At 54.3% G+C, this 21,164-nt stretch overlaps 1 protein-coding gene across 2 annotated transcripts in view; it reads right to left on the reverse strand.

The window, feature by feature from the left end:
* The window catches only part of KSR1 (kinase suppressor of ras 1), a 149,083-nt gene that overhangs the window by 35,803 nt on the left and 92,116 nt on the right, over nucleotides 1–21,164 (reverse strand). For both annotated transcript variants that reach the window (XM_045198960.3, XM_024565096.4), the window contains exons 3-4: nucleotides 5,563–5,710; nucleotides 1,218–1,677 (exon numbers count right to left, since the gene is read on the reverse strand). In XM_045198960.3, the coding sequence (XP_045054895.2) occupies nucleotides 1,218–1,677; nucleotides 5,563–5,710 (608 nt within the window). The remainder of the gene's footprint in view (nucleotides 1–1,217; nucleotides 1,678–5,562; nucleotides 5,711–21,164) is intronic.

Genomic DNA, 21,164 nt, shown 5'->3' on the forward strand with positions numbered 1-21,164 from the left:
ATAATAAAGATAAAAAATAAAAGAAATATCAGAGATATCCAGGATCCATCCCATGAGGGGCCCGAGGCAGCCCGCACTGGTACTGGGGACAAGTCTACCCGAGACCAGAAAAGGGGTGCCCAGGCCAGAGAGGAGCCACACCCCAGGGGTACGAGAGGGTAACAGGCACCCAGAGAAAGCTCTCCCCCTCTCCTCTGCCCTGCCCACAAGGCTATCCTGGCAGGGGCACTGTAATAACAAAAATGACAATAAACTCAGTGTCCATCAGGAGGGGAGGAGTTAGTTAAACCATACAATGGAACGATAGAAAAGTGTGAACAAGACGAGGTATTTGAGTAATTATAAATAAATACAAAACTAATAACCCAGCCGCTCCTGAGAGGGGAACTGGGGAACTAAGGAAATGGGAGGGGCCACTTTATACTCTACGTCCCTACAAAGCTGAGCTACAAAGCTTTCTGCGTTTTAGACTCTGTGACTGTTATTTCCTATTTAAAATACATAGATAAGATTAAAAAATAAGAGAGTAAGGTATTTAAAAATGTGCTGACATGAAGTCCCCCGAGACATCAAGGGAAGCTGAAAAAACAGGCTACAGAGCAGAGCGCGTGGGCTTCCGTGGGCCTCGGGGGGTTCAGCCAGGTGTCTCCTGGGCACGGCGGGGGGGGGGGGGGGGGGGGCGGGGGGGGGGATTACATTCTTGGTTCCTCTGGGCAGGCTCACGAACCGTGAGTGGAATTTTCAGGAAACAGCGTTTAATTGCTACTGAGTCCCATACAAGAATCTTTTGTCTGCTGCCACAGTGGACTGCCCCAGACCGTGGCTGTCCGTCAGCCCGGGACCCAGAATGAGGCTGGCCCACGATGGACAGGTAGCATGGGCCAGACATAAACCTTTGTTTTAAGACCCAGGGGTCATCTGCTACTGCAGTGTAACCCAGCCTACCCTGATTGGTACACGGCATCACTTCACTCGTGTGCGTGTGCGTGTGCACACGTGCAAGGAACCTGGTAGAACTCAGCCCAAACTGGTAAGGTCATCGCGGGGTGAGCTGGGGGGTGGGGCACCTTTCACTTTGTACTCTGCATACTTACATGTTAGTTGATTTTATGTGCTTTTAAAATCGAGTCTATGTTACCTTCACAATGAGAAAACTGTAGTCAGACCTTTCAGTGGGTGACCCACTCGGCACCTGTCTGGCAGGAACACGTACTTACCTCAGTGCGGAGACCTCATCGATGCGGTTCCCCAGCTGAGACTCGTGGGACTTGCTCCGGGTGAGCGTGGGGAAGCTGGGCAGCAGCTGAAAGACCTTGCGGCTGGGCGGGGGCGGCGTCCTCGGTGGCTTCAGTTTGGTGTGCCGTCGCAGCTGGGGCGTGGTTGGGGGGGTGATGAAGCTGTGCAGGGCGCGGGGGGTCAGCCGGCCACTGGCATGCAGAGGGATACAGGTGTCTGTGAGGCCCTCACTGGGGCCAGGGGTTGGGAAGTCCGAGGTGGGCAGGGCCGACACAGAGACGGAGCGTGGGCCCTGGGCACTGCTGCCCATCCTGCCCAGCTGGGAGCTCCCCAGGGCCCAGGGCAGGCCGGCCGGTGAGAGGGTGTCTGCTGCAGGCCCTGAGCCGCTTTCCCGCCGGGCTTCCACCGAACTCCAGCTCGAGTCCTCTTTGTGCTCCCCTCCTGTGGGCCAAGAAGTGAGTCATGGAAGACTGGGGCTGGAGGGATTCACAGTGAGGGGGCCAGGGCCCCGGGTGGTCAAACGCCTTGTCCAAGGTCACACGGTTCCTCGATGGAAGGCTTCCACTACTGCCCTTTGCCCGGTGTATAAAGGCCTCTCCTGCATTCTCTTCCACCTTTCCTAGCTGACCGTGAGGCCGCCGGTGTGGATATTACTGTCCCCGTTTCACAGAGGGAAAAATGAGGCCCAGACAGGGGTTGGCTTGTGCAGGGCTCTTGCTAATAGGTCTGTGAGGAGCAAGCCAGCAAAGCCAGCCCTAAAGCGGCCACCTTCAGGAGGGAAGTGGTGACTGAGAGTCAGGAAAGAGAAGCTGGGGTGTGTACAGGGATAACTCCACTTTGAGAAAACTCAAATGTCAGGAAAAGGGGCCACACCAACCTTCCAACAGTAAATTGCCCTGGGAATTTGCTAGAAAAGAGATCCAGCTAGAAAGGAATCAGCAGCCACTGACTTCTGAGAGGAGCCAGCGAATGACTTCCGGCTGCCCCCACAGTGACCCTCGCCTGAGGCCCCCGAGGCCTTGAGGCTCTGCGGGGTTCCAACTCATTGGCACAGTCTGTCCATTCATTCAAGCACATGCTGGACACCAGGTATTAAAAAGACACACCCACTGAGCCCCTAGTCTAGTGAGAGCAACACTCAGCATAGTGAGTTGGGTGCTGACCAGAGATGGATGGGGAAAGAGGGAGCACAGGGGAGGAGGATCCTAACCAGCCCGGGGGTCAGGGGCTTCCGAGAGGAGGTGTACCCGGCAGAGAGAACCACACAGGCAAAGGCAGGGAGCACACAGCACCTTCTGGTAACCGCTAAGAGTTCCATGTGCCTTGAGAGGGGAGGATGAGCCAGGCAGCCGTAGGAGATGAAGCTGGAGGGCCAGCTCAGGAGGAACACTGGAAGTCTTGCTAAGGACTTCAGTTTTATCCCTACAGGAGATGGCATGGGGGCAGGGAGCAAGGACACCATCTAGAGATCCTTTTGTGGGGAAGAAGACACCTCCCTCCTCATGTTTATTAATGAGTACAAAGTACAGGAAGGTAGACTGTGACTCAACACAAAATGAGCTTCTACCCTGGAATCCTGCTGTGTGCCTTGCACCCTGTCTCCCCGCATCCTCTCAGCATCGCTGGGGCTCGGGAGGCCACGTGCACTGCTGAGGTCGGCCAGCTGAGCAAGCGGTGGGATGGGAACCGAGCCTGCTGTCCCGAGCACAGCGCTGGCTTCCTCCCCCGAGGGTGTCCGTTCTGAGTAACCTACAATGGCACAGCCTTGGGGAGTCCTGCCCACCCACCCGGGCATCGGATGCAGTGGAGAGAGATTCACCTGCACCACTCTGAGGGTTTCTTTGTGCCCACCCCCCAGTGCCCTTCCTCCTACTTCACTGCACGGTGGCTCTCTTTCCATGAACCAACTTGGCAGCGTGAGTCACTCAGTGTGCATGCTCCTGGGCTTGCTCCGCGGGAACTGCCGCCATGACTTACACTCCACCCTCACACGCCTCTACGGGTGGCACTGACATGTCTCTGGGTCAGGGGATGAAAGAATGAGTCCCGTGAATCCACGGGTAAGTCTGCCACCAAGGGAACATGCCCCAAGTTCTCCAAATTGCCTACTGGCTATGACCCCTGCCGGGGGCCAGCTTAGGGGGCACGGTCTCACTGTGCACGTGAACACCAGTCGATCGGCAGTCGCTCCTGAGAATGACCCTGGAGTGGCTGAGCAGGAACAGCCTGGGGACTGATTAGTGATGAGCGCTACGGATGAAGAACAGGGAGTATCAGCTGGCGTGATGTCCCCCTGTTTACCAGCCACTGGCACAGAGAAGCACCTTCACTCACCTTTAATACCAGAGACCACAAGGGAAATAACTTCCACATTTCTCATCATATGACAGCCTAATGCTGAAAAAAGCACCTAATACGCCACAGGCTCTGTTCTAAGCACTTGACCATAACTAATTTCATCCTTGCAACAACCCTAAGAGAGAGGTGCTGTTATCACCTCCATTTCACAGATGAGGAAACTGAGGCACGTGGGGTTACATCACTAACCCAGCTCCTTCGGGCTGCACATGGCCGAGCTAGGCTGCAGCCAGGCTGCTCCCTCCAAGCCCAGCTGCGCGCAGTGAAGGCCCCGACTGCATGGTCCGAGAGACGGGTGAACGCCGGTGCCATCCAGTCCGGCAGTGCCCTCCAAGTGTGGCTGCTACTGGGCAATCCCACTCGGGTGGCGTGCAACCAGGACCCGTTTGGGGATGTGGAGACCCCACAAGCTGAGACTGAATGAGAAAGAAGGACCCAGAAAAGACCCTGTCTTGAGGGGCCTCCTCTGGGGCACAGTGGAAAAAGCGCCCCTGGGGAGGAAACCGGAGTTCCAAGCCCAGCCCCACTATGCGCCAGCGTGGGGACCCAGACGACCGGCCCCATGTTGTCCGATGCGCCAGCCACTAAAGGAACTTACCACTGCCTCTTAAAAGGGTGTTGCCACACGAGTGTCAAGTGCCTGGCTTCACGTATCAGCGCTTCTAAGTTAGTGACCTCCCTATCTTGGCCCCACGACGGCAGACAGCAGCCTTCCGGCTATGGATGGGTCGCCACTACGCGACAGCTGGCTCCTCCACAGTCCTCACAACTCAAGCATACGGAGGGAGGGGTTACACGTTACCCCAAGATTTCCGCTTGGATGGCAAGTACTTTTAAACTTCCACAACATGGGAACAAACCAACCACCATCAAGGACTGAGACTTTAACCCCCTCTCTGCCACCAACCACTCTGGCCTCCCAAGTTTGCGCCTGGCCTCCCCTCTCAGTGCTCAGTCTCCTCCTCTGCAAAGTACGGGGACCAGAATGTTGGCCACGTCTCTGCCATGTTTAGTCTTTGGCACCTGCCGGGAGGCCTGGCATGTCTAGGTTTTCCGATCCGAGTGAAGCTCTCCGCTGCGACTCTGTGTCCAGAGGAGGACTTGGTACAATGGGGCTGGGGAAGAAATTAAGCCCAATCCCTCCTGAGGAAAAAACTGAGCAGAATATAAACCTCAGTGCCTTCTTTAAGCCTCTGGTGGCCAGAGATGAGACAGGTGACTCAGATAATTTAAAAAAACAGGGCTAATTCTACTCATTAGGCTCATTTCAAAGCCTTATCTATATGGTTGGTAGAAGGAACATTGAGTTAGGGTACTGGAAGCTGTTTCCAAGGCAAGATTCAGGCAGCCAGCAAATAGCTCCCGGGAGCTCATCTAATGCCAGGATCACACCCTTCGCCCAGGGGCAGCCACGCACACACCTGGGGCTGAAACACCGTAGATTGCGGAATCCTGCTTGGCCTAGGCTGGGCCCACCTCGGGGTGTGCCCTGTGAGCAGCCCAGCCAGACCAGGAGGTAGGGAGAGGACTGGGGGTGACCTGGGGTGGGGAGTGGGGCTGGAAGGCAAGGAAGCTGCTGGAGGGTTCACAGACCTAACAAATCTGCTCCAAAGAGGGGAAACCATACAGGGCCCACCCAGCAGACCAGCCCGGGGTTCTAACAATGGCTAAAGCGTCCCTGTGTTAGTACTGGCCAGACCAGTCCAGATCCGAGCCTGCTGACTCTGTCTTGGGTCAGGCCCATCACACACTTTCTCAGTGTCTACTCTGACCTTTCCAAGCTACCCCAGGAGCTCTGGCTGGGCCACACCTGTCCCCTGCCCCCACCATCTACCTCAGCAAAGACCACGGCCCCCAGGGAACCAGGCCAGGCCTGGGGAGGGAAGGCGGGTGTCTAGGCCAAGGTGCAAGGAGAGGGAGCCGATGGGGCCGGCCTCGGTGCTGGGGAGGCAGGCAGGTCCTACCTACCCAGGCCTGTCACCCTCCGCAGGCAGGTGAGGGCGTACTGCAGGCGGCCACACTCCTCCGCACTGGCCCCACAGCGCCGCAGCGTCTCCTTCACCTTGGCCTCGTTCATCTCCAGCAGGGCATCCAGTGTGAGCTCTCGGAGGATCTCCTGAAGAAGCACAGAGGGACAGGCAGACAGCCAGTGAGCATGAGCACTCAGGGGCCCCCCACGCCCTCTTCATGCTCCCCCCTGGCCAGGGCCGGCCTCCCCGCTGAGTGGCAGGGGCCAGCTGCTGGTGGGCCCGCCTCCGACCTGAGGCCACCACTTGTCCGAGAGCTCAGGCAGCCAGCTCTCACCCCACCCCCCAAACGCTCCAGGAGACAGCAGCTGAAGTAGAGGCCTACGCCTAGGGTGGGAGGCGGGGAAAAGGAAGGAAAACGTCTGAAAGTTTTGATCAGGGCATGTTGTCCCTCTTCTTTCCTTTCATTCCTCTGCCCAGAAAAATGGTGATTCATGACAGCTTTCGGAATGACAAGTACTTGAGACGAAGACGGCCCTTTCCAATTCCGCTGCACAGTGTCAGAATCAGACAAGATTCCAAATAAAACTGGCTCAGTGAGAGACAGATTAAAAAGAATCAACCCTCCACAGGCACTGTATGGGCATTACTACCTCGCTTTATTTAATTCTCAGTCAAAACCTTTCAAGGGTTCAAGGCAGCAGAGAGGACGTGAGAGACTACAAGCCTGAAAAGGATACACACAGACTCAGACTCAGAAGATGGAGGAGCCACATGACAAGGAACGTTGGTGGGCTCTGGGAGAGAGCGGCCCCCCAGTCACCTGCAAGGAAAGGGGAACCTCATGCCTATGGCCACCAGGAACTGGGTTCTGCCAACAACCTGAATGCCCTTAGATGTGGCTTCTTCCCAAAGCTTCCAGGTAAGGGGCGCACCTGGCTGACACCTGTGCTTCAGCAAGCTGAGGTCCTCAGCAGGAAGGTAGCTGAGCCCACCTGGACTCCGCCATCCAGTCTTCCTCCTCCTACAGAACTGTAAGCTCATAGATGGGGTTTTAAGCCACTGAGTCTGTGGTGACTTGTTACACAGAAAACTAGTACAAAGAGTGATTATTTGAATCGAGGCCTAACTGACTTCAAAGCTTGTACTCTTTTCCCTCATCAAGGAGGGAAGAAACCCCTCTGGTTCTGATTACTTTGAGCCACATGTGATACCAAGCCTGTGTCTGCATAGGTTATTAGTTATTAGTTATTAATGTGGGGGAGGGCAAAGGGGATCAGACATTATTAAGCATAATCAACTAGGGAGCATACGCCTGCTTGCTTCACCAGAAAGCTACAGCTTCACACACTCCCCAGGGAAACACTGGTCCCTTCCCTGCAGATTACTGGGGTGGGGTGAGGGGGGGTTGGGGGGTGGAGGGATAGGACAATAAAGCAGGAGGTCAGCACACGCCGCAGTAGGAGCCCAAATGGCAACCCAGAGGCCCTGTCAGTCTAGCCTGGGAAAAGAATAGATTGGTCAGGAGGTGGATCCATCAGAAGCCCGCAACAACTTGGGAAATTTGATTGGTTATTTCAAAAAAGCACCAGGTACGTCCCAAGCCCAAATTAATAAAGCAAGCTTAACAAAGAAGCCCCTTCTCTCTCTCCCCCTCCCTCTCTAACACATGCTTATTACCCCATGCCTTGCAGAATTTCGTAGCAGTCAAGTGGGGTTGGCAGTCGTCTGGGGCCTGCGGTAGAGCTCGGGGGCTCCAAAGGGCTAAGCTCAAAGGCGGCACAGAATCTCTGGACACTGGCCCTGTTTCCGGCCCCACTGAAGACAAAAGTGGACTCTTCCATGGTGGGATAATTGGAGACAAGATACTGGACGCCCAGGGAAGCCTTCTGTTTCCTCCCAAATAAACCACCAGACCTCACTCTCCCATGTGTGAGACTCCCGAAATGCTTTGCTCGTGACCCCGTGAAAGAGCCCCAATTCCACTGGCAGCACCAGGAGCAGACACCCAGAACAACAGGACAGGCCCCGGCCTCGGGGACTGCGGAGCGACTGCATGGAAACGAGTCACAGCGCAGCAGTGAGACGTGACCAGCAGAGAGAAGCTCGGAGAGTTCTGGGACCAGCGGTAAGATCTGGTTTTTCTTCTTCTTTGGTCCCTTTCTGTATTTTCCAGGTTTTCTATAACAGAGAAGGCCAGACATCCCACATCAAATGATTCATATGAAGCTCACAGTCCTGGCGAACCTAAGCTGGTTTTCATTGATTTTAGCAAAGCTGTGTCTAATTTTATTTTAAAAGAGTAATGTTATTGTCAGTTACCCAATCTGCTGTGCATCTTAGACTCAAGTGTCAAAACTGAACCTGATGAAGACACTGGCTGCGAGTCACTGGGGCAAACGTTTGGGGGCTTTGCGATGCGGGGGGTGGGAGCCGCAGCTGAGGTCTGGGGTGTGACCCCTGGAGTCTGCCTATGTCCTACCCTCCCCACCGTTGTGTCTTATCTGTATATTTTTCAGTCTCCAGGGCTGTGGACGAGAATCTCAAAGCTGTTTAGAGTGACTGAAACCAACGACTAGAAACGAACATACAAGTAAAAGCACCAAGAAGCTCATGGTTGGTTGGACAAACCCGTGGTTGTCAGAAATCCTTCTAGATGATGAGACTAGAGCGTCGGAAGATGGCGATAAGAACAGAGAGGAGGGGGCTGATTAGATAATGGTCCAGGGCAGAAACGTGTTCATCAGTGTACTTTCCTTTATTGCCCTCAACCACATTCTGCATCAGAATGCAGTTGTGACATCTTTCCCCCTCACTCTACTATGAAAAGCAAGTTGGCAATATTGTCAGGGGCCGGACACATGCCAGCGATGCTGGCCTTCCCACAAGTGCGGAAACAGCCCCCCGCCTCTCCCTGGAGTGGCCTCGGCTCTCCCAGACACTCCTGCGTTTCCCAAGGCTGTGATGACTCAGCAGGTTTCCCAGAAGAGATTCCAGTAACTGCCTGGTTTGGGAGGAGGGGGAGACGCAAGGGCATGGGGGTGCCAACAAGCCTAGAAATCCAATCTCCAATCTCAGAGGCAAGGGACTATTTTTCTTTCTTTATATTCCTCTTCCCCACCCACACCAAGTTTCAGTTTTTCAAACATAGTAACTACAATTGTTACTACAAACCATTTGCCAGTACATCATGCCCAGTACTTCATATACTATCCCTGTTCAAAACAATTCAGCAAGGACAGGCTGCTAGGCCCATTTTATTGAGGCTCAGAGACCTCACGCAAGCCCACTTAATAAATGGCAGGATCAAAACTGAGACCCAGGCATGGCATACCCAAAACTCCTTCCATTATTCCCAGTCAGGGTCCCCCTTAAACTGGAGTTGCCCCAGCCTCTCCCCGGACAAGCAACGCTCCCTGGAAAGTGAACTCTGCTTGTCCATCAATAAAACGAGAGTACTCAGCACACTGCGGTCACCACAGTTTCAGCCTGTTCTTTCCGTTCTCTAATCCCTCCTCCCCGCAGGGCCAGATCACTGAGCTAGGGAGAGGGACCACCCCTTTCTAGCTAAAAGCTGCAAGTCAGTCCACCAGTCAGCAGGTTACCTGGTAGAGTGAGGTCTCAAACACACACTCAGGGCCAGACCTTTGGAAGGAATGAGATCAGAGGGAATGAGGCCTCCTGCATCTACCTTTTGATGGAGACACACGTACTAGAAACACTTCTCTTGCCTTTACTGGACAGCAGGAAATCCGGCAGCAGCAAGGGGGATACTAATCAGAACCACACCCTCTGCCCTCACGCAGTGCTGGGGTGAGAGGGGAGACTATGGGAGGGGCACCAGATCTCTGGTCTTAAAGTAATCTGAATTTTTATGTTTTTATTATTATTATTTTAGTCCTTGCCCAAGGATATGTTTATTGATTTGAGAGAGAAAGGGAGAGAGGGAGGGGGGTGAAGGGGGGAGAGAGAGAGACATGTAGGTCGGTTGCCTTCTGTAGGGGATCAAACGGGCAACCTTTTGGTGTATGGGACGATGCTCCGATCAACTGAGCAACACCAGCCTGTAAACCAAATGGTCGCCAGTTCAATTCCCAGTCTGGGCACGTGCCTGGGTTGCAGGCCAGGTCCCCAGCAGGGGGTATGTGAGAGGCCAACTACACACTGATGTTTCTCTCCCTCTCTTTCTCCCTCCCTTCCTGTCTGTCTAAAAATGAATAAATAAAATCTTTCTTAAAAATAAAATAAAATTTTACATGGTGGCAACTGCTGCAAGTCTGTGCAGACCAGAAAATCATATCCGTGGCTACAGAGCCTCCAGGACCCCCGTATGGAGACCCCATGTGAAGAATCTGACGCCTTCCAAACAGCTGACCAGTGACTTCTAAAGCTTTACTTCTGTAGGCAAAGGGGAGGGGTGGAGGCCCAGCAGTGAGTGGCCAGGCCTTCTTGGTGAGGTGCCCAACCTGGCTCTGGGACCCCATCATAGACACAAAGCACCCAGCCTTCCAAATCCTGCAAGTGGCTTTTGACCTGAAGTCATTTCAATCAGGAGGGGCGAGTGCCCGAGGCAGGTGTGCTGGAAGCAGAGCCGCTAGCTTTCGCCTGGGCCTCCAGCTAGACAAGAGTCGGGCTGGGCTAGTGACTGCGCAGGCCCCGGAGCGGCCCTGCTATCTCCCCCTACCATGACTCAGGCAATGCCCCGCAGCAGCTCGGCACCCCCAAACCTCACAACCGGTGTGACTTGCCCACAGTGCCAGGCACAGCCAAGGCTGAGCTCAGAAGTTATTTCCCACCAGAGTAACCCGCATACAAATTTTCTGGATCCTCTCTCAACCAAAAGCAAATTAGGCAATCACTTTAACCACCTGCTGCAGGTGAACTCACAGGCCTGCTGACAATGTGGCAGGTAGTAGAGCGGCTCTGACACCCTCTCAGGTCTGAGAGGCCCCAAGAGAGCCTCCCAGCTGCCTGCAGGCGCAGGGAACATGGCCTGCTGTCCCAAAGCCAAGGGCACAGACCCTGGAGTGCCGGGGAAGGGAAGAAGGCAGAGAGGCTATATGCTCTGAGGAGAATCATTGCCCACCCCGCCCAGCTGCTGTGTAAAGAAGAAATACAAACTAGAAACCAAGAAGGGCGGGCTGCCCAGCCCACTCCCATGAGCCTCAGGGAGCCCGGAGCACAGAAGTAGGGCAGTGAGAACACAGGGCAGAGCGAGAGCTCCAGGGAGCACTGGCTCCCGCCTCTGCCCGGCCCCTCAAGATACTCTCCAGGGGGTGACATTAAGTTACTCTTTCTGATAATAATTAGAGAGCAGGGTCGGCTGGGCACTGAGGTCACTCAGACTGTGATAATTAAACTGCCGGTTCTGTTCTCCATAGAGGAAGGTGGGGTGGACTGCCCCGCACACGGCTGCCCCGTCCCCTCAGCAGCTGGCAGTGGCTGGTGTCACAACAGGCCAGGCGGGATATCAAATGGTATCATCCTGAGACTTACCAGCAGCCACGGGGCTGCCTGGGGTCTATACTTAGAAACTGTGCTGGCTTACACCGAGAGCCGTCCACGCTCGCCGTGGTCAGTGAGCTGGACCGTGGCGATGCCGGGAGTGCTTCAAAGCCTGTGTACGGGCCACGTGGCAGCTCAAGCCGGCATGCAGGTGAAGGCCAGTTGGAAGGGAAAAAAAGAAGCAAGCCCAAACTTTGTGTATCTGTGTAGCTTTCCAGTCCTAGAGCACAGGATTAGTACCTGCCCCAATCAGTGCTGCTACACTCAAGGTCCATTTGCAGAACGTGGACTTCCGGGGTGTGTGGGCAGAGGCCTCCGCCAGCTTCCCTGGCTGGGGGCTCATTAAAGGGCCAGGACCCTTCACCACAGATGCTGCCCCGGGAACTGTCACACCAGAGGCCACAGGTGGACTCCCAGAACACCTGTGGATGGTGATGCAGGACCTGCATGCCTCTGTGAGACCAGGGCCCGGCAGCGGGGGTTGGGAAAGGACAGAGAGAAGAGCAGGGAGATCTCCAGGACAGCCCAGCCGGGAGCCTGCCTGCCTCTGGTTGACAGATGTTCCTTCCTTCCCGCTCCCACCACTGGGGCTGAGGGAGAGGTGAGACTTGGGTAAGAGTTGGGTATTCTGGGAGCACAGGAGGAGCTCAGGTGGTGAGGGCCTGAGTCAGGCAGCCTCCTGGGGCTTCCATGGAGATCAGTAGATAGCTTGGGGACACTGGCTTTGCCTGTGGACGGGGTCTGCACCTAGCCTCTTTACCATCCCAGCCTGGGAAACAAGAAGAAGCCCCCCCTGGGAGAAGTCAGCCGCTTCCTGGAGCCTTCTCTCCACCGCCTCCCAGCTGGCCAGCGCAGCGAGGGAAGGGTTAGATTTGTTCCTTGGAACCCGCTGGAGCCTGGGCCAGTGCCTGTTCCTCTCTGGGCTTTGATCATTTGGCTAATAAGTGGGTTTAGCTAGATCGGATCTATGGCTCTCAGCCTGGTGGCACCTTGGAATTACCTGGGGGCCCTTTAAAAAAATCCCGATGCCCATGCCCCACTTCAGACCAATCACATCAGAATTTCTGGCGGTGGGGACCGCGAGGGCAGACAGGCTGCTGGGCCTTATGTCTGGCTAAATAACCCAGGGCAGAAAGGGTCTCAGAGTGCCCAGTTCAGCAGGTGGGTCTGGCCAGACAGGGCTGCACTCTGGGGCTTGACCTCCTGCCTCTCCTCCCAGGAGGCCCCACTCCTTCAGCTCAACCTGTGCCTCACCCAAGGGCACAGACGTCCCAGAAGATGTCTTTTCCTGTACACCAAAGTCTCCCTCCCTCCCAGAAGGTGGGGCGGGGGGCTCACAGTGGGGTGCCTGGCTGGAATCTTCAGGGAGTGGTTGTCTTTGGCCAGTGCATTGGTATGTCTGGGCTTGAGAGCCTGAGGAAGATGGTGCAGTGGGGGTGAGGTGGGGTGTGGAGGTGGAGGGATGCAGGTTAAAGGGGAGGAGCTGAAGAGGGGGCCAAGAAGGGGTGAGTGATGAGCACTGATTACGCATTTCCTGGCTGCCAGGCACTGAGGCAGAGGAATATAAGAGGTCAGCACATGCGATCTTCATGATCTTCTAAGAAGGGTGTAGAGCGGAGAGAGGGTAGGCAAGTCACTCAAGGCCACACACCTCAATTGGTGAGGTGCAGGCATGGCCATCTCTGCCTAGTCCCAGCCAGCCAGCCTGGGCTGCGCTGGTGCCCACTTCTTTCCTCTATAAAATGTGCTTTTTCCCAGGGCAGAGCCCACCTGGCATCACAGGTCACATCTGGCTTTCCTGGCTCCACACCCTGCCCTTCCCCCATGCGGTCGGGTGAGCTCCAGCTGTGGGGTTAAAAGCTGCTTCAGGTCTCTCAGGGGGTCTTCTCTCCATAGTGCTTCTCAATCCCCTCGGCGGGCCTGCTGGGCACCCCCTCCCTTCCCCTCCTGCCCTCTGGAGAGGATGGGTGCTTTCCACCTCTGCCTGAGACCAGCTCTCCAGCTTCTGGCAGCATCTGCTGTCACCACAGCCGCCACTGTCACCCAGGGGCCAGGCCCTGCCCTGTTGGAGAGCCTGACTGGGAGCTGCCTCCCAGGCCCCCTTCTTGCCCCTGTACACCGGGAGGTACCTAGTGCAGGCCCTGGCAGGGACGGTTCTCCTGAACAGGCCAGAGAGCGAGTACACTCAGCTTTGCTGCGGCCACGGACAGTAGGTAAGCAGATTGGACGTGGCTGTGTTCCGATGAAACTTTTAGTATGGAAACTGAGACCTGAATTTCTTTTCATTTTCACATGTCACGAAATTCTCTTCTTTTTTTTGTTCCTTACCAGTTTAAAAATGTGCAAACCATTCTTAGTTCACAGGGCTGTACAAAACACTGGCAGTGGCCTGGCTCTGGCCAGGGGGCCATAGTTCGGCAACGCCTGTCCACCGGGTCATTCATTCAGCCGCCCAGCAAACACACGCCGCTGCCTCGTTGGGCTCCGTCTCCTGGCGGCCCTAGGCCTCACTGCCCGTTCCTTCCCGGCCTCCCGCGGTGCTGACCTGTCTTCACCCTGTCCAACCCCCAGCACGCTACCAGCAGAAGGGGGACACAGAGGGAGAAGCTCCGAGGCAGCCTGTAGTTTTGTCACCTTTCTCTGTGGCATCAACACGCATTTCCAAAGCCGCTCCTCCTGGCTGCTTCGTGAAAATGGCCACACACCCAGCATTAGAAAAACATACAGACACACACGCACCAGTCTGGGGGCTGCATGCTTGCCCCCAATACGCTACTCCCCAAATGGAGAGAGGAGATGTGTGGGCTTCTACAGGGGGCTCCCTACACCCAGGATGTTTGCTGACTGTGGAGGAAAACACCCACTGTTGTTCCCCAGACTCCACAATACAACTCAAGTCAAAAATGGGGTACCCTAAAACAAAGAAAAAAGACTGAGGTCAGGGTAGGACGGGGGAAGGTTTACCAGCAGCCAAGAGCAACACTAACCCCTGGTGATGCTTGGCTTCTGGGGACCCGGCAAATGGGAAAGTCTGCCCCCGGCCAACCCCGGCGGAGGAGGTAGAGGGGCCAGAGCTGAGTGAGAGGGGTCAGAGGCCCTCCACCACCCGGCCCTGGTCCAGGGCTGAGCTTCCCCAGACCTGCACCCCTCCCCACCGCCCGATTTCCTGGCTGACCAGCAGGTGAGAAGAGGACCAGCAGGGTGGCAGTGGGGATACAGGCCAGCAGGTAGGTGAAGAGGAAGGTTCCAGAGGGAGGGGAGGGTGTGCTGTGCCATCGCGACAGGGACATTTTGGAGAGGGAAAGGAGGAGCCCTGTGTAACTGCCCTAGGACAGCGACCCTGAACTGGGGCTGTCTTGGGCAAGCTGGGAGGCCTGACAATCCTATGCCGAGGGAGGAGGGATCAGGGTTTGACTTGAAATGTATGTCACCATGGGAACCTCAGCTCTCCCGAGGGTGGAGGCACTGACAGAAGTAAAGAGGGGTCCTTGGATGTGGTCACATCTGCAGCCATCTCTGTGCCTTGCTGGTCCCCAACATCCCCCCTTTCCAATTCTCCCATGTTCAAACACACTGTTAGAGAGAGGGTTCCCAGACACGTCGACTCCACTTCCTCCCCTGCCTCCTCCACATCTGCAGAGCGAGAGCTGTGAGTCTGGTCAGTGTGGCGCATCCTCCAGAGAGTGTGCAGACTGGCCAACAGGCCTCAGGCACAGGGACGTCCCTTGGGCCCTGGCATGTGCCTGGCCCCAGTGCTGCAGTCTGGAGGGCCAGGAACCAAATCAAAGACCCATCCACCAGAGGGGCACATCCCAGTGTCCGGCATGTGGTCTGACCTTTTGGGCTGTTCGTCTGTCCAGGTGGGGGATACAGCAGGGAGTGAGCCCAGAGCTGAAGACCTGAGACCCAGGCTGCCCCACCCGAGGACTGGGACCCCATCACCTCACAGCTATCCCACAGGTGTCTAACTAGGTGAACAAAGTCTCCCGTGAGTTCCTGGAGATAGGCAGTCCCTCTCTGGAGTTTTTCAGAAACACTGCAAACATTTCCTGCCCCACAGCAGCAATGGGGACCCGATGGAGCCCTGAGTGCATGGCCAGGCCTCCAGCCAAAGAGGCCACCTCCAGTCAAGGAGGTCTGAGGGCATGCGGGGGCCAGAGGCTATTCATGAGCTAACAGGAGAGAAACGCTTCCTTTCCGAGTCTGAAGGAACCTTAGAGACAACCCAGTCCAACACTCACTTTACAGAGGAGGAAACTGAGGTCCAGAGAGGGAGGGGCCCCACCCAGAACCCGGGCCCTGCTGGTGACCACGCTGGGATGGCACCGAGCCCCTGCACAGCTTCCGTGTGCCACAGTGGATATTCCTTTCCCAGACGCAAAGGTTTTGTTCTTGCCGGGTTTCCCGAGCTGCTCTGAGAGGTGAGCCAAGGGGAAGATCTCCCTGAGGTCTGCCCCGACAACCACCCCCACAGGTGCCAGCCCAAGGGGTGCCAAGCCATGAGCTTGGCCTGTGGGCGCAGAGCCCCGCGAACTCCAGAAGCAATGGGGTTCTGGGCTCATGGCCTCCCCGGGAGCCTGGAGAGGCCCTAATGTCTTGGTGGCTCAAAAGATGGCAGGTGGGCAGAAATCCTCAACACCACGCTCTTGCCCACCCCTACGCATGCCCACATCGGTGGCAGCACCCACTTTTCTTCTTTTTGAAAAGAAGAAGCAAATCCCACACCACTAGCTACACCCCAACACCCAGGTTCTGAGCAGGGCCCAGGCCCACCCAGGGCTGTGGCACACTGACTCGTGCTCAGCTTCTCGACATGCTTCCTCTTTCCACAACCAGTCTAATCCCAAAAATAGCAACTACTGGTACCACTGCAACCCATGCAGTGGCCTTGACAACCGCTTGGTAGCAATGAAAGTGAGAGCTAAGGAAAGTGAGGTTCAGAGAGATTCAGTCACTCACTAGAAACACGGCAAGTGAGCGACGGTGCCTGGATTGGTGGACCCTGGTCCACGTAACTCTGAAGTTACCACTCACGCCTCTGCACCGTTCGGCCTCCCTGGCCTGGCTGACCAGAAGTGCTGAGAGGCAGAGCCGGGTCTGCCTGTACAACCTCAGTTTCTTAAGTTCCCTGCAGAAGGAGTAGGCACAAAACGAATGTGTGTGCCCTGTTCAAACGAAAAGCACAAACAGGCCAGAAACCATTCAACCATTCACTAGAAGGAATAGGGAAGATCTATTTCAGGGAGATTCTGCCAGTTCCCCAGCCACCTGACCACAAGAAAGGGGGTGAAATAATGAAAAGTCGCATTCTATCCCAACACGCAGATTCCTCCAGTTAGCAAAGCAAGGACTCAAAGTGCGGACAAATATACCCATTCCAGGGGACTCATGGGAAGGCTGCCTGATCCCAGGCCCCAGCGCCTACCTCACAGCCCTCCAGCCCAGGCTGGTCCAGGCCTCGTGCCTCTCGCAGCACCACGGGTGGTGGGGCCCCTGTGCCCCTTGCAACCCTGGCCGTCACCCAGCTCCACAGGCAATGCATGGTGAGGGGCCCGAGCCCGGGGTCCCCGGCAGCCCCGGCCCCTTGTGTGGTGTCCCGGGGAAGGACGAGGCAGGCAGAGTTTTTGTTTTCATGACTGTATGAACAGTCACTGCAGCCAAAAATAGTCTGTGCCTGGGAGCTGGGGAGTCAGCACATACCTCCCAGAGCAGGTGCTGGGCGGGAGACGCGCAGGCTCCGGCGGGCCTCACTGCAGGGGGCCAGGGACCCGGGCGCCGGGATACCAGGCCACAAACAGAGAGGGTTTTCCCTGCCTTGCTGCCCCCTGAGTCAACGAGGAGCACCATCATCTTCCTCCTCCCAGTGAATCATCTGGGGAACCCCCACCCCCACATGAACTCCAACTGCCCCCAATTCACTTGTAGCTCTCACATAGTTGGGACTGGGTGGCTTGGATACCCACGGGAACTGCTGTACAAACTGCTGGCTATCAAAACTCACAGCATTGTACACCAAAACCAGTGAATTTTTACTATGTGTAAGTGAAAAAAACAATGTAAAAGGTTAAGGGGCTGGCTACCAGTGGCTGGTGGGGTTGTGGGGGGAATTGTTTTTTTTAACTTTTCTATATTTTCAAATTCTCCTACAGTGAACATTTGTAATTAGATTTACAAAATGTCATTTCAAAATAATTTTAAAAAAGGATGCCCTGGCTGGTGTGGCTCAGTGGACTGAGCGCTGGCCTGTGAACGGAAGGGCCGCTGGTTTGATTCTGGTCAGGGCACACGCCTGGGTTTCGGGCCAGGTCCCCAGTTGGGGGCGTGCGAGAGACAACTACACATTGATATTTCTCCCTCCCTTCCCCTCTCTCTAAAAATAAAGAAGTAAAATCTTAAAAAAACATGAAGGGAAGACGCTCTGGCACCACGTGGCCCTATTTATGAGAATTTCAAGTGTGTGTGTTTCGTGGCCCCAGCTCTGGAGCCAGACCTTCCGGGTATGAACCCTGGCTCTGCCACCTGGTCCATCTAGGGGACCTCGGGCAAGTGACATTGTCCCTTGGTTTCTCTACCTCTACTGTACACGGGGGATAAGAGCATCGCCTCCTGCTATGGACTAAACATTTGTGTCTCTCCCAGTCGCAAGCTAATCCCACTGTGATGGTATTTGAAGGCAGGCCTTTGGGAGGTGATTAGGTCCTGAGGGTGGGGGGTTAGTGCTCTGGGAAAAGAGACTCCAGAGAGCTGCCTGACCCCTTCTGCCACGTGACTACACCACAGGAAGACGGCCACCTATGAACCAGGAAGCGGGTCATCACCAGACACCAAATCTGCTGGCACCTTGACCTTGAACTTCTCAGCCTTCAAAACTGTGAGAATTTCTGTTGTTCATAAGCCATCTGGTCTGTGGCACTGTCGTTACAGCAGCCTCCCCCTGGGGTCACTGGGAGGACTGAACGAGACTCTCCATGAACAATTCACAGCTCAGTCCTAGGCGTTTTGGGAACACTCACTAAAGAAATAGAGCATAATTTCATGAATAAACTACTTAAAAAGAAGAAGAAGAAAATGGAGGGAGGAACCCCAAATCAACAAACAAAGAAGGCTGACTGGAAGGAAATGCACCAAAATGTCTGTAGCGTTTCCTCTGAACGGTAACATTACGGGACAGACCATCAGTAAGCGGTAGCATTACTGTTTTCTTTAATTTCTGTACTTTTCACATTTCGAGAATAGACATATGTGTAAATTACTAGATATTCAGAAAAAAATAAAAGGCCAAGAGGCAATGATTATCTCCATACAGAATTATAGATGACTTACTTTCTTTGCTTTTCTATATTTTAACAATTAAATATTTATTATTTCCATAGTGAAGAAAATGAAGAACTATGAAGGACAAAAACTGAGGGATAGGCTCACCTGTTATATTCTAGAAACATAACCCCTGCTTACCACCCCCAGGTGTAGGCCTTTGACATGCCCTCTCTGAGCCTGAGGCACTTCACCTCCCACACAGACACACCGAGCTGTGGCACTCTGGTCACGGAGGGAAGGGGACACAACGGTCACTCCTGAAACACGCAGGGGAAAGCCAGGTGACCTGTCCCCGTGGAGAGCCCATGGTGAGCATGTGGGCGGGGTGCGGCAGTAGTCACTGGCATGGCTGTCGGAGAGGGAGGGTATCTGTGCCTCTTCATCCGTCAGCAGGGCTGTCTTTCCTCCAGGAACCCATTTCCAGGTGCAGGTGGCTCTGACCCTTCAGATCCTCCACCACACTCCACTGAGCTTGTAACCCTGTTTGGGCCAGCTGGAGCTCTCTATCATCCTAGCCCCATGATTGGTTCTGACATGAGCACATGACCAAAGCCAAGCCAATCGGAGGCTTCCCTGGAACTTTTCAGCTTCCATTCTAAGGGGAGAAGCTCTTTATAAGCAAGTACTGTTAACTACTATGCTGGAAGGAAGTGAGGCTTAGCAGCTGCTGCCCTTCATGCCTGCCACGTAGAAACGGTCAATCCGAGAAGTATACCCTAACAGCATCAACTGAGCCTATGCGTCCAGACTACACCGGACATCTGTTACCGGAACTGACAGAAATCTTGGTCTGCTCAGGCCAGTTGATGTTAGAACTTAGCATGAAAAAGTTCTAACTAATAGGAGAATATAATAGCTCTTATGTAGTAGGTCATACTATGTAAAGTCAAGTCATACTTCACTTAGTAAGTTACACATATCATCCCTGCATCTGTTTATCCATCCATCCAATCAACAGACAGTTACTAAATACCAGCTGTGTGCCAGGAACTTTACTTAGCCCTGGGCTACAACAGTGAACAAAATATACAGTCTTTTTCCTTAGGGAGCTGATGTTCTAAGAGGAAACACAGAATTAAAAAGAACATTCAAAAGTAACTAAAATATGTCATTGAAATTTGTGAATAAGTGTGAAAAAGGAAATAGCATGCCTAGATAAAGCGGTGGGTGTGAGTGGCATCTAATTTTAGACAGCGTGGCCTCTCTGAAGAGCTGAGTTCTAAGCTCCTGTCAGAGGCAGAAGGCGCTAGCATGAGGCCACAGAAATTTCCAGGCAGAGGAAAAAGAACATACAAAGCCCTGGGCTTTACAGGAAACAACCTGAGGTGTTCTCAAAGGAGGGGAGCGAGAGGAGGGGCAGGAGGCAACAGGGGAGGAGGCAGACACCAAATATGTCAGAGCCTTGAAGGTAAAGGCGGGGGGCGGGGGGGCGGGGGGGGTGCGGCACGCATCTGAATTTTATGCTGAATACAGTAAGATAGCAATGAAGGGCCATACTCAGAAAAGCGAGATAATGATCAGATTGGGGTTTTCAGAAGAATCACTGTTGGCTCATGAAAAGTAGAATAAAGGGGAGGGCAAGAGTGGATGCAGACTGCGCTGTAGGTGCCACCGCACAAGTCCACACAGTGCTAGGATAGGGGAGGTGGCAGTGGGAAAAAAAAAAAAGGGGGGGGGGCATAGACTTGGGATCTATATTTGGAAACAGACCTCATGGGATTTGCCAGTCAATTCATTGTGGAGGTTGGGGAAGCAGAAGGAATCAGAAATGACTCCTCAGTTTCTAACCAGAGCAACTGACAGATGAGTAAACAGGCTCGTCAGGGAGACAAGGGACTTGCCCACGATCACACCGCTGCAAGTGGCCAAGTTAAGATTTTGTCTGCCTCCCAACCCCAGGTTCTGGGCTAATTCTGGGGGTCATGCTCTTAAGCGATCTCATTTTCTGATCTTGCTGCCTGCCCAACGGTACACAGCTGGACGCAAGGGCCAGTGAAATGTATAAGCTGATTTTTTTAAAAAAAGAAGGGTAATGAGAAAAGAGACTTTTGCTTTGTAATAATTAAAACAGCATGGTGTTGACACATACATTTCTCAATATCTAGCTCATCGGATCTGTTCTAGAGCAATCTTGCCCTCAAAGCCGGCAGTCCCTGGAGCAGGGACAGAGCACCAGCTGGCCGCCCAGGAGCTCAGTGGTCCAGAGGAGGTTCAGGTTCATACTAAGCCAAAGGCATCTCATAGCAGGGCTACAGGCACACAGGCTTGCTCAAGTCACCGACCGAAACCAGAGAGGCAGCCCAGGAACCCTAGGCCTCAGCAGTTAATCGGCAGCCCAAACAGTTCCCCCAGAGATCCTTGCAATTCAACCTCCACAATCCCAGATGAGAGCTCCCGAGATGCCTCGGCCCAAGACTGCGAACTCTCTGGATGATCTTACTTGAACGGAGGCATTCAACGAGAACACCTACTCTGTGCCAAAGCCAGGGACACAATACCCAGGTACTGCCCATGTGGCGCTTCCAGTCTCACAAATTTTCACTGGGCCCAGCAGCTCAGAAATCCAGAGAATGAGGAGATGGGCTCACCTTTCAACAGTGCCAGCCAGTATAGGGCTAAGTGATTTTTCAGATTTCTAGAAACCAGGGGCAACCCTACTCTCAAAGCTGAAAACACGGCACTTTGGCTCAGGATCAGAAAAAACAAATCACTTCATTAATTAGACAGAGTGATGTATGTAAGTTCCATAAGGACAGGAACTGGGGTGCAATGCCTAGAATA

This window comes from Desmodus rotundus, chromosome 9, assembly GCF_022682495.2.
Source record: "Desmodus rotundus isolate HL8 chromosome 9, HLdesRot8A.1, whole genome shotgun sequence".
Taxonomy (NCBI): domain Eukaryota; kingdom Metazoa; phylum Chordata; class Mammalia; order Chiroptera; family Phyllostomidae; genus Desmodus; species Desmodus rotundus.